Below are 15,741 nucleotides of genomic sequence, written 5' to 3' on the forward strand. Positions count from 1 at the left end.
ATTATTTCCACTAAATACCAAGAGTCTAAAAAAAGGACATTCTTGACCTGATGCATTTGAATGAACGGACAGATTTTAAGTTCTATCAGAGTTAGGGTATAAACAATTACAAGTATATAGAAAATTGCGTATATTACAAGACAAGACAAAGATTAGCACTAGAAAAAAACAAACAAACCTGGTTTGTGGAAAAACATTGTTAACAGTATAACATTTGGTTCAGTTTTTTGATATAGACAAAATTACAATAAGGTAAACACCAAATATGTGAAAGGTTAAGGGGGAGAAGTAATGAAGAAATTAGAAAAAAAATAGTAAGAAAGCAAAAGAAGGTATCTAAAACCAAAAATTCAAGAGAAAAGCAGTGAAGCATGTTATTTTTAAACAAATAAATATCAGAATAAACAGGTAAAATGATTTCAAATCATTGACTTCAGAGAGTGGAAACTGGTGGAAAATAAAACTAATGCAAGGTCTACTACTTTTTGTTGGAAGCCATGTAGAAAGAAATCTTTGACTCTGAGAAAATACATACATACTTTGAAAAAATAAAAATTTAAAGATAAACAAAAAAGGTCCAGTAACCAATTCAAGTATATATTTGGTGTATAATAATAGCAAAACTTCATAGCAGGAAAAATTACTTTAGTTGACTCTACAACTGATCATCTATTTGGAAAAGCATACAGTTAGAGCCTGGCCTCATACATATATTAAAATAAATCCCTATAAATAAGAGGGTTAAATGTTTTTTAAAAAATGTAAACTATAACAGATCCATGAAAAATATCTGTTGTAAATTTATTCAAAAATATTAAGATTCTCATAAAAGTGTTTATGCTGTTTACTTGTGGGAGGCAGAAAAAGGTGTGGGAGCAATATTTTAAGAGAAAATATTTTAATTTTCACTCTGTACTGGTTTATATTGTTAAAGGTTTTTCAAACAATTTTTTTTAATTTGAGTTTTAAATTTCCTTTGCTTCTTTAGTAGATAAAATACAAAAATGTTTAAGATAATTTAATATTTTCCCAATTGTAGGTTGACTATTTAAAGGAAGATATTTTGATGCCAGGCGTATTGAATAATAAAATCTATTTTCTTTTGCACAGTAACTTTGTTTTTTCCTCACCAGCCAACAAGAAAACATTTTTTTCTTAGTCATTCCTTTGCTCTCTTTTTCCCCCATTTATAATCATGAATCCATACTCACTCAATTTTAGAAGTAGGCTCAAATAATGGTTCCACTATTTACATGCAGTATGACCATAGTCAAATAATCTAATATTTTCTAGCTTCAATTTTCTAATTTGTAAAATGGGACTAATATCTGCTCAATTTCCTCACAGTGCTGATATAAAAATTAAATGAGAAAACATAAATTAACTGGTACAAATATATATTCCAAAAAGCTATCATCATATCATTATTAACTAGTGGCCCGGTGCACAGATTCGTGCACACTGAAAGGAAATTAACTAGAAAAAATGTTTCAATATCACTATTCACCCTTTCTCTATAATAGAAGTGTCAGAGATTAAAGAAAATTAGTAAAATGTATATGAAAATAATATAGAAATTGATTAATAAACAATAACATATAACAAAGACATGATATAAAAACAACATTGATAAAAACAATGACTGATAAATTTATTAAAACTTATTCCAATATCTTACTGTATACCACATTAAGATTAAAAACACGTTCAGAGTGCTTGACTAATTTCCCTTGTGATGAAGTATTTACAACTATAACTTTAACATCACACGCTCTTGGAACTCGAGAGAAAGCAACATATAACTGACCATGTCCAAAAGCGGGTTCAGGTAGGAATATTTCTATTCTGTCTAGAGTTTATCCTTGTGACTTATTAATAGTTATCGCAAATGCTGGCATCACGGGAAACTGTCTTCTAATTAATTTAAATGGGAGGCCAGCGTCAGATGGGGACAAATCAATTCATGGAATCTGAACAACCTCTCCTCCACAGATCCTGTTAATACTTCAGCTTCAGTTATGTAAAATCACAATCTTTTGATAATAAATCTAGTACCATTACGAAGACCCCCTTTACTATTAAGATTTTTAGTAGTATGATGATTGCACCCACTTTCAATTTTAATTTATGACATGGCATTCCCAAAATAGTAATACAATTAAGAAATTCGATGGGAAAATTTTCCTTTTCAACATCATCAGTTGAATCGATGGGATTATCACTCAAACAGGTGTGAAAATCTCCATCGAGTATATCCAAAATTTCTTCATTTAATTTATGAACGTGCTCATTTTTAGGACAAAGAATCGCACATTTAGATATATTTTTAATATTATCTATAGATATACTATTTCCAAAGATAGCTTCAATAATAGATCCATTACAAATCATTTCATGGGGGATTTCAATAATATCCATTCCTAAATGAAAACTGCTATCAAGTTTGCGATCTCCAAGTTTTACTAACCATTCGCTATAAGCGGAATCCTCTGATCTCATATTTGTTTTAAGAGACAATTGTCTGAAACATCCCCAAACACTACAGTACTTTAAATTCATTTGTACTGCCCGGACCAGTTTGGCTCAGTGGATAGAGCATCGGCCTGTGGACTGAAGGGTCCCGGGTTCGATTCCGGTCAAGGGCATGTACCTTGGTTGCGGGCACATCCCCAGTAGGAGGTGTGCAGGAGGCAGCTGATCAATGTTTCTCTCTCATCGATGTTTCTAACTCTCTATCCCTCTCCCTTCCTCTCTGTAAAAAATCAATAAAATTTATTTTTTTTAAAATTCATTTGTACTATGGCTGATCGCATAGCATGCAGCACAACACTGAGACACTGTCAAAAACCTCCTCTGAGAAGAACTTTCCCACCAAATGCAACATTCAAATTAATAATTTCTCTTAGTAATCTATGGCATTCCTGCCAAAACCGGTTTGGCTCAGTGGATAGAGCGTCGGCCTGCGGACTCAAGGGTCCCACGTTCGATTCCGGTCAAGGGCATGTACCTTGGTTGCGGGCACATCCCCAGTAGGAGGTGTGCAGGAGGCAGCTGATCAATGTTTCTCTCTCATCGATGTTTCTAACTCTCTATCTCTCTCCCTTCCTCTCTGTAAAAAATCAATAAAATATATTTAAAAAAAAAAAAGTAATCTATGGCATTCCAAATTCACGATCGACAATGACAGAGAGAAACACACATGTGCGACTGGCGCCAGCAAGAGTTTTATATGTATCACGCATGCACAAGTCAACATTTATTTTTAAATTGCCAGTGTGCGTCATATATGCCAGCCGATCAGTCGGTCACTTAGCCTTTTATATATAAAGATAACTTTGTGAAATACAGGTTACTGGTGGTTTTTTACTTTATTTTTGTTGTTGACACTAATACAAATATCCCCATTTTCTCCCCCTTTGCTCACCTCCACCCAGCCCCGCTTCTCTCTGGACATCACCACACTGTTGTCTGTGTCTATGGGTTATGCATATATGTTCTTGGGCTAATCCCTTCACCTTCTCTCATCCTGCCCTCCTGTACCCACTGACAGCTGTCAGTATGTTCCATGTATCTACTTAAGTGTCTCGCATATAATTGGTTCAAAAATTTGTCTGCCTTGAATATATTATACTTCAACTAGTTGGTAATATTATTTAACAACTTGTTCTGAGAGTAGCTACAGAAATCAAAAGTTATTTCTAATCTTTTCTTTATATTAAGCACCTATTTGCCTGTTGGTCCCTGAAATCATTGTTTGATCTTTTATTTTTGTATGCTACAACCAAAATGAGCCATAGAAGAAAAAGAAAACATTTTAAAACCTGCTTTAAGTTGCCTCTATTTAATAGCATGGTCACCCCTCCTTAAGTATATGGATCTGAGTAAAATCTGTAAGCCACAATAGTGGCAAGTTGTGCAAATCTTTAACTTTGGCCATTTTTTTTTTCATTCATTTATTCAACAAACATGTAAGACTGCTAGATACAGGTCCTGTGCAAGATACTGGTTATAAAAACGTGAACAAGAAAGACATCATATTTGTCCTTATGGACATGCTGGCAAGGAGGCAAACTAAACAATTAAACCTACAAATATATAAACTTTGTTAAACATTGTAAAGAAAAGAGCAGGATGCTGAGAGACTGAAAAGAGGACCTAAGTTAAAAGAATTGTCTGTATGGTATTGCACATAATATGGCCTGGAACTGTACAAAAATGAACTACCTTTTCTCCAAATGTCATCTGAAAGGGTTTATTCAGAGGGAGAATAGTGAGGTTGTTGAGAGGATCAATTCTAAAGCTGATGGCCTGGGTTTTATTTTAAACCAGCCTCTACTCATCAGTTTTGTGACATAAACAACCTATTTAAATGTTCTGTGCCTTAATTTCTTCATCTGCCATTGGGGAATATATTAAGACATTTTTCATAGAGTTAATATAAAATTTGAATTAAGCTCTTTTGTCTTATTTTGAAAACTATCAAATTCACAGAAAAGTTAAAAGACCTGATACTAACTTGTAACTCACATGAATCTGTATTTATCAGGCAAACTAATATTTCTACAGTGCTTAGAAGAGTTTCTGGCACATAGTAAACATCATATCACTACATAAGCAGTTATGTTAAATAAAAGTAAATTAAAACTATGAGAAAATGATTTGTAAAATACTTTTCAGAGAAAATTGGTCATTTTCTCCTGAGATCCTAGAGAACATGCCAAATGTTGAAGAGAGGGAGGGAGGGAAAGAGAAAGAAAGGGAATGAGAAAATGTGGAAGAGAAAGACAGAGACAGAGATAGAGTCAAAGACAGAGACAGAAAAAAAGAAAAGGCAGGAATTAAGATGAAAAAGGAAAAATAAAAGTCCAAGGTTTTGCCCAACAAGACTTTATCTGAAGGTCAACAGCGCTCTCTGCTGGACCTATGTCTTTTCTACACACTAGGCGAAAGTAATAAATTAAAATAATACATGCTACCACAAATAAAAAAGTATCACTTTTGTAAAGGAATACAGACAATGTTAGCATTTATTTAATAAACAAACAAATAAAAGCAAAATAATGTATCTGTAAAAATACCTCCCCCATTGTGAGGATTTGCTAAAGGAATGGAAACAATACAAATAAATTCTAGAGAAAATGATTATAAATAGTGGAACAAAGTAATATCAGAATGGTAATGTTCTACTTTTAAAAACAATGTTTTTCTTAACTATATTTTAACCACATGGAGACTAGTTGTTCTTCAACATATAAATTAGCAGTCAAAAAAGGAAACTAAATGTCCATTCCAGTGACCATGGAAGGTAATTCAAATAAGAGAGGAGTATTGACACCATTTTCTGAATTGGAGAGACAATAAGGAGACTGGAAATGATAGGAAGGTAAAAAGATAACTATCCAATTCTCCAATCCACAGGATGGGAACCAAATTAGTTTACTAAAAACTGAGAAAATTTGAAAGAAAAACCTAAAAAGTTTTAATGTCAAATTTAGTGGAAGACAAAAGTCATTTAATTTATGAAGGAATGTTTAAAAAAAAAAATAATACAACTGCAGATTTCAAATGTATGAAGACTACAACATTTATATCTTTGTAGGGATAAACGAATGAAACCATTATTTATTAATCCAAATATCCATTCCTTTAAAAATTAAATACTGCCCTCCCTAATAGCATCTTATTGGAATCAAAATAGGAAAAGCATCCTTAGAATTTAGAGCTATTAGATCTAAATGAAATATAGGTATACTAAATCTAGTCCCACCATCCTTTTCCTCCCATTTGAAGGAACAGGTCCTAAAAAGAAATGGTACTTGTACAAGTCCCTCAAATTACCTTAAGATCTTTATATGATACGCCCTAACCGGTTTGGCTCAGTGGATAAAGCATCTGCCTGCGGACTAAAGGGTCCCAGGTTCGATTCTGGTCAAGGGCATGTATCTTTGTTGCGGGCACATACCCAGTAGAGAGTGTGCAGGAGGCAGCTGATTGATGTTTCTCTCTCATCAATGTTTCTAAGTCTCTATCCCTCTCCCTTTCTCTCTGTAAAAAAGTCAATAAAATATATATATTTTTAAAAAGATCTTTATATGATTAAAATCTAATACATAAAATATGAGTCATATAAACTGTCAACATTAAAAAAGTTCCAAAATACAGAATGCATTTTTTAAATTACTTTAAGAATTTTGGTGATAAACTAATTTCAGAAGCTGTAATACAATAAATATTAAATCTTATGAAACAGTTTTCTTCTACTTCTTTATGAAATCACCTATTCCAGAATTAACAGAAAAAATTTTTGTGATTTATAATATGCCACTCTGTTAAAAATTAAGAAATATTATACAATGAGGAAAGAACAGTCCCTGTATAGTGTGAAATGGATACTAGATTTATCAGGGTGAACACTTCATAAGTTATATAAATGTTAAATCACTGGGTTGTACACCTAAAACTAATATAATGTTGTATGTCAATTGTAATTGAAAAATAAAAATGATTTTTTAAAAAGAAAATTTGAAAATAAAGAGCAGAAAAAGGGTAATAAATTTTTTTTTAAAAAATCACTGTAGCTATTACAATAAAGAAGAAAAATTACCATAATCTGTCAGTCATTCTTTCAAGTAAAAATGATGTTCCGTGAAAAAAAGTGGCTAGTTCAGCTCACAATCCAAACTATCCTACCACCAGTGTTCTTCCTCAAGACAATCATTGTATTCCTGTAGGCAAAAGTGTTTCATGAGCACCACTCCTTTCTTCACACAGAATGTTAAAAATCTCAAGCACTGAGATTTGATAAACAGTAATTTTTACTGCTTCATCAAGGGCATTCTTAAGTAAAACTGGCTTTTTAAAAAACTGTATATCAATGATGAAGAAAAATACTATTAGTACAGGTTGGTGCCACTATCTTATTGTGTTAAGTCACCAATAGCTTTACCCAGCATTGCTTCTGCATCAGTGTAAATGTCAAGACAGTAAAAAAAAAAAAATTAAGAGCAAATAACATCTTAATATTACTGTGAAAATACTTTTGGCCTCACAGAGCACCTGAAAAACATCTTAAGAATCTCCAGCCCTGACCAGTTTGGCTCAGTGGATAGAGCGTCGGCCTGCAGACTGAAGGGTCCTGAGTTCGATTCTAGTCAAGGGCATGTACCTTGGTTGCAGGCACATCCCCAGTGGGGGGTGTGCAGGAGGCAGCTGGTCAATGTTTCTCTCTCATCGATGTTTCTAACTCTCTATCCCTCTCCCTTCCTCTCTGTAAAAAAATCAATAAAATATATTAAAAAACAAAAAAAAGAATCTCCAGAGCTCCATGATCTGATGATGTGCCTTCCCTCTAACCCAGAGAACTCTAACTCTGCTGTCATGCCCTGCAAAGGAAGCCAGGGCCTAGGATGGGGGACAGTGAGATAGCCCCTCCCTGACACCCACTGTCCTCTCAGGAACACCAAGCGGACAGCTGAATTGTGGATGGATGAATGTACTAGTATACACACAATACTATTATGCTACCCAACCACTACTTGAGAATTGCTGCTCTCAGGACACTGAAAGAACGTTAGGGAAGTGGAGTTCACAAACATAAGAATATAGATGAGGCAGAAAACGTTCAGATCTCTTTCTAGTTCCATTCTTACATTTTACAAATGATGAAAAGGGAGCACAGAGAGGATAGGATTTACTATCTCATACATTAGTAGCAGAGATGTGATAGCACTTAGAACTTCTGAGTGGTTTTCTATTTTTCTTTGCATTATACTATTCTTTCTTTTTCAAACATGGATTTAACAAATTTCACATTCTCCTTCTTTAAACTAAACAATGGCATAAATACATACATTTTGTGGAGAAACCGAGTTTATCTTTCTTAATGGAGAGTTGAGTTTTGTGGTCTTTCCTGAAGCAACTTTTGTATCAAAATGGTGTACTTCCTTTTCAAAACAATGCCGTTTTCTAATCTGTAAACACAAGACCAAAATAAAGTTTAAAATAAACATTTGAGCAGGCTGGAAGGGTGGGGGGATAAAAGGTGATGAAAGAAGGCTTGACTTGGGGTGATGAACCAACAATAGTGTACAGATGTTGTATTGTGGAACTGTACACCTAAAACCTGTATAATTTTGTTAACCAGAGTTGCCTCAATAAAGTCAATAAAAAGGAAAAAAAAAAAGTTTGAGCAGGTTAGTTGTCCCCCAAGGTCCAAATAGCTATGTTTGTTTTCAGCATTTAAAAATGACTATTTCAAGCTGGCCGGTTAGCTCAATTGGTTAGAGCGTGGTGCTAATAAAAATGACTATTTCTAACTGACGATAATCAAATAATTTTTAAAAACACAAACAGGCACCTTATTACAAGACCTAAGTAAAATAAAATATAGTAATACCTCCTTAATCCTAACCAAAATAGCTTTAATTAGTGATATTCAAAACTATAGTACTGAAAAATGATCTTCTCATAAAATAGTTCCACCATATGGACACCAAGTATAATATTATAGCAAAGTCCAAATTACATATCTAACTGGAAAGTAAAAAAGCAAATAAAGTGTAAACCTCATTGGAAATTAAAACTCAAAATAATTTAAATGTAGATATTCATAATTTCCTACATGACAGAATTCCTTGGTTACTATTACTTTTACTAGATAGTTGATAATCTAAGTTGTATTTGACTAAATTTCTTTGATAAATACCACTAAGTTTGCTTTCCAGTCTATCCTTTTTTTCTACTTGCCAAAACCCTAATTACTTAAATTATAAAAGGGAGAGGGACATTTCTATTCATGATCCCATTCCTACCAAAAAAGAAATGAGACCCAAAGAAGTCAAGGATAAGTGTTATATGTTGAGTCCTACCTCACAACAGCCAACTCTATGTACACATTTTTGAGGGGAAGGGGGAATTTTCTAAAGATTCACGCTTCATTTGTAATTGGTGTTTTTCTAAAAATAAACTAGTTCATTCTATTTCTAAAAATGGTTTAATTATGAAAGTTAAAGATGGTAAGTAAAATAAACTACATAAGAATGCAAAAACTTTTTTAATATATTCAATTAAAAATATTCAATTACGTGCAAATGACATGCTGATTAAATAATACCCTTTTTATTTGTAATTAAGGCTATTAAAAGTCCCAGCCTCCCCATCTCACTGCCATAAACTCTATGAGAAAACAGGGTATTCATCTTTGAAAAGTACTGTCATTTAAATTATCTAGTAATTTAGGCCTTTCAATAATTTTTAGAAAAATTTTATCCTGTATTGATATTAAAAACTCAGTAAATAAGAGTAAACCTTGTAAATATATTAAAACTACCAATACCAATAGTATCCATGATATAAATATTTATATAAAAGGAATTTTGGCCGAAACCGGTTTGGCTCAGTGGATAGAGCGTCGGCCTGCGGACTGAAAGGTCCCAGGTTCGATTCCAGTCAAGGGCATGTACCTGGGTTGCAGGCACATCCCCAGTAGGAGATGTGCAGGAGGCAGCTAGCTGATCGATGTTTCTCTCTCATCGATGTTTCTAACTCTCTATCTCTCTCCCTTCCTCTCTGTAAAAACTCAATAAAATACATATAAAAAAATTTTTTTTTAAAAAAAAAAGGAATTTTGGACAAAAAATATGCCATTATTAGATAAAAACAACAGAGGAGTTAAAATGTACAAAGTTGCTCTATTATTAATATATGCCCTAAGTAAATATTTTATTATCAAATTCCTCATATATAAGTAAGCATCATGCAGTTTCACTTTAATGGCATTGATTGTAAGTAGCCCTATATAATAAAAACCTAATATGCTAAGTGTCCACTCATCCTTTCAACCAATCAAAGTGTAATATGCTAATGATATGCTAAGGCAGCTCAACTGCTCGCTATGATATACACTGACCACCAGGGGGCAGATGCTCCGACCAGTAGGTTAGCTTGCTGCTGGGGTCTGCCCAATTGGGACTGAGCCAGACAAGCTGGATACAACCTGGAGCCCTCCCACGGTCCCTTCCCAGCCTCGATCGAGCACTGGTGCGGTCCCTTGGCCTGGCCTGCGCCCTCTGGCAATCCGGGACCTCTTGGGGAATATTGGAGAGCCAGTTTCCGCCTGATCCTGCAGGCCAGGCCAAGGGACCCCTCTGATACATGAATTCGTGCACCAGGCCTCTAGTCTTTTATAATAAACTCCATTGTAATGAGTACCTAGCTAAAATTCAACTACAACAATTTACCATTTACTTTACATCTGTGACCCCATTAATCTCCACAAGTGACACTGAGAACTAGATTGATATCTGACAGCCTTGTTCAGCTATAACTAATGGGATTATTTCACTGCCAATAAACTCTGTTTACCTGCTGTGTAGTTTCTAAGGATCGAATTCTTTTCTTCTCTACTTGAAAATCATCATTTTCATCTCTGTATAGGAATGCCTGTTTCTTGGCAGATAATTTTGCAGCCAGCGTAGTTTTTTCAGGCGAGTCTTATAAAAGAAGTTAAAAAATCAGCATAAATAACTTACACTTAATGCAGTTTTCCTAAGAAAAAATTGGAATCAAGATGTAGACTTATTTTAGAAATTAACATATTTTAAAAAATGAATTGCTAAACATGTTTAAAAGCACTTTTTTACCAGATTACTTTAACAAAATATAGACAACATTTTGAGAAATACGTTTTCAATAAGAAAGTCCAATTTTGATTTAACAGGTTTATACTTTTGTATACCACTCCCAATGTGATTTTAAAAAATACAACTGTAAGACTCTCTCAAGAAAATGTATTTCATTTCTATAAAAATATTTCTTTACATGTCTCAATGTCACTTTCTTACTAAGCTTCTATGTTTGTTAGGATTAAAAATATAGTAAAATTAAGCTCTTATAATCTACCTTTTAATCCCACAATCCTGAAAACCCATTCTCAAGGTCATCAACCTTATAATTCACCAAATAGCATCATCCCATTTTACCAGGTGTACCGGTTAATAATGCGGATTTTGTAATCAAAGAAAACACAATGATTTCAAGAGAAACATCAAAAGTGCTTTATTCAAAGTAATGTCCATCACTAGCTACACATTTCCCCCATCTTTCAGGTAATTTGTGGATACCGTCCCAATAGAACTTTTCTTGTTTTGAGGCAAACCATTCAGAGACCCAATTTTCCACCTCTTCATATGTTTTGAAGTGCTGCTCAGAAAGCGCGTGTGCCATCGATTGGAACAAGTGGTAATCTGAAGGAGCAAGGTCTGGTGAATACAGCGGGTGGATTAATACTTCCCAGGCAAAATCTTTTAACGTGTCTTTAACTGGTTTTGAAGTGTGTGATGGTGCATCATCATGAAGCAAAATTATTTTGCCATGTCTTCTGGAACATTCTGGTCTTTTCACGATCAAAGTATGGTTCAAATTGATTATCTGTTGTCGGTAGCGATCAGTATTAACGGTTTCACCTGGTTTTAGAAGCTCATAATACAGTAACACCTACCTGATCCCACCAAACACAGAGCTTTGTCTTCTTTCCGAAGCGATTTGGCCTTGCAGTCGATGTTGATGGTTGACCTGGATCAACCCATGATTTTGTGCAATTGGGATTCTCAAAATAAATCCACTTTTCATTGCCAGTCACAATTCAATGCAAAAAAGACTTTCTTTCGTGCCATTGAAGCAACATTTTACTGATGACTTTTCAGTTTTCCATTTGTCTTTCGTTCAGTTGTGGCACCCATTTTCCTTCCTTTGAAATATTTCCCATTGCTTGTAAACAATTGGAAATTGTTTGCTGAGCAATGTTTAATTTTTCTGCAAGTTATTTTTGAGTTTGACATGCATCTTCATCCAATAATGCTTTTAATTGTTTTTTGGTTGACCTGGACCGTTCTTTGTCTTTCACATCGAAATCATCACTTTAAAAGCATTTAAACCAGGGTTCACAAGTATCTTGAGATGGAGCATGTTCATCATAAGCTTCCCAAAGTATACGATAACTTTCAGCAGCACTTTTCTTCAAAATAAAGTAATGAATTAAAACTTCCCACAAATGCTCTTTTTTTTGGCATGAAATTCGACATTTTTAAGCCCCAAAATATCTATGATGTTAACACCTTCAGCAAATTTGACATATGAAGTTTTGAAGCTTGCTGTCAATACAACAAAATAGCATACATATCAAATCGCATATATATCAACATATGTGTAACTCCATCTATTGAAAAAAATCTGGATTATTAATCGGTACACCTGGTATAAATATGAACACTAGGTTTTTAGAAAGTCAAGTAACATGCCAGTATCATACAGCTAGTAAGAGGCAGCGCCTGGATGTGACTAACTCCTGCTGTCTGACTCCAAAATACATAAGCATAAATTTAGGCATAAAGCCAAACATAATACTCTGTCTTCTGTAAGATAACAAACACATTTCCTTTTTCCTTAATGTCTGTAAAACTGTTCTTAACTATCCCTATACATTGGTTTCTCCCTGTCCCTAAATGTGTGTTCTTAAAAGTACCTTCCTTCCTCTTTGTTCTTCTCTATGAGTTCCCTTGAATTCACTAAACAAGCATTTATTTTATCAAGCCCAAACAATTCCAGACACCATGAAAAAGAAACCGTTCCTGGCCTTAAAGAATTTACAGACTATTAGGACAGAAAGATCTGTAGGCAAGACTGGTACTGTTTTCAAAAACGCAAGTTTATCTGAATAAACGCAGAAGTGAATCTATACCACACACAGCACTGATTTTCAAACTTTTTCTGAGGATAATATTTTTTAAAGAAAAATTGCTTACAATTTCCAAAACAGGATGAAAGACTTAGCCAGTGATGGCGAACCTTCTGAGCTCGGCGTGTCAGCATTTTGAAAAACCCTAACCTAACTCTGGTGCCGTGTCACATATAGAAATTTTTTTATATTTGCAACCATAGTAAAACAAAGATTTATATTTCTGATATTTATTTTATATATTTAAATGCCATTTAACAAAGAAAAATCAACCAAAAAAATGAGTTCGCGTGTCACCTGACACGCGTGTCACAGGTTTGCCATCACTGACTTAGGCCTTCTTTGGTCCACCACTATTCTTTCCCCGCTATGAGCCATGCTTTTTCCTAAGACTCATAGGAACATCATTTGAAAATTCTAAAACCGTAATTCTGCCTTTCAGACCTAGATCTTTAATCTACACGGAATGGACTTTTCTGTATGAAGTAAAATAGGGCTACAATTTCAATTTTTTTCTATAGGAATATCTGAGAGTCCCAGTACCACTTATAGAAAAGTCCCCCCTTTGCCCTCTGCTCTGTAGGAGCACTTCTATTTAAAAAAAAAAAACAAAAAACTTTCTGGCTATATGTGGAACTAAATGTGGGTTCTCCATTGTTTTCCATGGGTCTACACTGCACCAATACTAAAGTGTTCTAATTACTATAGCTTTATATATAGTAAGCCAGCCCATCTCAGTGGTTGGCAAACTCATTAGTCAACAGAGCCAAATATCAACAGTACAACGATTGAAATTTCTTTTGAGAGCCAAATTTTTTAAACTTAAACTATATAGCTAGGTACATTGTTATTAATTAGGGTACTCCTAAGCTGGCCTTTGCTAAAAACGTCTTCAATCTGATTGAGGTACGTTCGCTGAGGTCGACCCCTTCCAACTCTCCCATCCACACTCGTCTTTTATACTTGTCTCGTCTATCTCCTTTCCGAAAGCCGACTTCTGCGCATGGGCCACGAAGTTTCAATCGCACTGTACATGCACGCCGGCACGTGGTATTTTGTGGAAGAGCCACACTCAAGGGGCCAAAGAGGTGCGTGTGGCTCGTGAGCCGCGCTTTGCCAAACACTGGCCTATCCCATAGATTAAGTCTTCTCACCTTGACCACATTCTCAAGAGTGTCTTTGGCTGTTATTCTTAGCCCTTTGCATTTCCATATATATTTTAGAAAGACATGTAATTTTGAGCTCCGCAATTTCCAGGCAAATTGGTAAAATACCCACAAAACAAACTAGCATAGTGGTTCTCAACTGGGACCATTTTAACACCCCTATCCCCACACCAGGAACATTGAGCAATCTCTGGAGACATTTTTTGTTGTCAGCAAAGGCAGGAGACAGCAGGAAAACTACTGGCATCTAGTGGGTTGAGGCCCGGGAGATGCTGCTAAATATCCCACAATGCACAGCACAGTCCCACAAAAAGAATGATCCAATTCAAAATGTTAATAGTGCCCTGTTTGAGAAACCTTGCCCCAAATAAACCAAGGGGCAAATTTGTATGGGCCCATTAAAGGGTAGGGAATAGCTACCATAAACAATAATTTAGTTTTAGAAAAATTGAACTGCCATCTGCCAAAAAAGATTAATACCCAATTCATTAAAATAAAAATCATATTATCTACATATACAAAAAAGGTTTATCTTCATGTTCTTTATAGCAGAGAAGTTTGCAGGAAACTTATTGAAAAGGTTAAGTCTCTAAAATACAAAGTTATAAAGAAATGAGATATATTCAGATTATTTTTTTAATATATTTTATTGATTTTTTACAGAGAGGAAGGGAGAGGGATAGAGAGTTAGAAACATCGATGAGAGAGAAACATCGATCAGCTGCTTCCTGCACACCTCCCACTGGGGATGTGCCCGCAACCAAGGTACATGCCCTTGACCGGAATCGAACTTGGGACCTTTCAGTCCACAGGCCTACGCTCTATCCACTGAGCCAAACCGGTTAGGGCCAGAATATATTTTTTAAAAAAAACTCCTAGAAATGAATAAGAAACCACCCAATTCAAAAATGGGCAAAAAACCTGAATATTCAGTTCAATAAAAGGAATATTTAAACGACCAATAAACATACTAAAAGATGCTCAACCTCACTAATCAACAGAGAAATACCAATTAAAACTCATGAGAACATGACACATGCACCAAAATGGGTAAAATTTTTAATGACTGGAAATATCAAATGCTAAAGGTTCAACCACTTTGGAAAATATTGGCAGTAACTACTATAACTGAACATATGCATACACTATGAACAGCAATTCCATTACTAAGTATATATCTGGTAGAAAATACCTATTTGCACCAGAATGAATAAGAATGTTCAAAATTGCCCAGCTGGCGTGACTCAGAGATTGTCGACCAATGAACCAGGAGGTCAGGGCTCCATTCCCAGTCAGGGTACATGCCTGGGTTGCTGGCTCAGACCCCAGTAGGGGGCATGCAGGAGACAGCCAATCAATGACTGTCTCTCATCATTGACATTTCTCTCTCTCCGTCTCCCTTCCTCTCTGAAATCAATAAAAAAATACATCTAAAAAATATATATATATATGTCCATATGTTTAAAAAAGAATGTTCAAAATAGCAATAACCAAAAGCAGAAACCACCCAAATGTCTAACAACTATAAGATAAATTAATAAATTGCAGCATATTCCTAGAAAATAATATATAGCAATAAGTACTACTATATGCAATACACAAATAAATCTCATAGTACAACATTAAGCAAAAGTAGATGGATATAATTTCATTTCTATAAAAAGGCAAAGCTCACTAATGGTGACAGAAGGGAAGACAGCAATTACCTGTGGAAAGGTGACTAACGAAGAGGATGAGAAGTGTTGGTCATATCCTATTTTTTATCTAGATGGGAGCACATTAGTGTGTTTACTTTGTGAAAATTCTTCAAACTATACACTTAGAATTTGTGCACTTTTATGT

The 15,741-nt window shown here is 34.7% G+C and overlaps 1 protein-coding gene across 2 annotated transcripts in view; it reads right to left on the minus strand.

Moving 5' to 3' along the window:
• BRIP1 (BRCA1 interacting DNA helicase 1) overlaps positions 1–15,741 on the minus strand; it is a gene marked incomplete at its 5' end in the record, with an annotated part of 117,483 nt that overhangs the window by 94,297 nt on the left and 7,445 nt on the right. For both annotated transcript variants that reach the window (XM_081108822.1, XM_081108823.1), the window contains 2 exons: positions 7,851–7,970; positions 10,363–10,490. In XM_081108822.1, coding sequence (XP_080964948.1) covers positions 7,851–7,970; positions 10,363–10,490 — 248 coding nt within the window. The remainder of the gene's footprint in view (positions 1–7,850; positions 7,971–10,362; positions 10,491–15,741) is intronic.

The sequence above is a fragment of the Myotis nattereri genome, assembly GCF_964212035.1.
Source record: "Myotis nattereri genome assembly, chromosome: 16".
NCBI classification, from domain to species: Eukaryota; Metazoa; Chordata; class Mammalia; order Chiroptera; family Vespertilionidae; genus Myotis; species Myotis nattereri.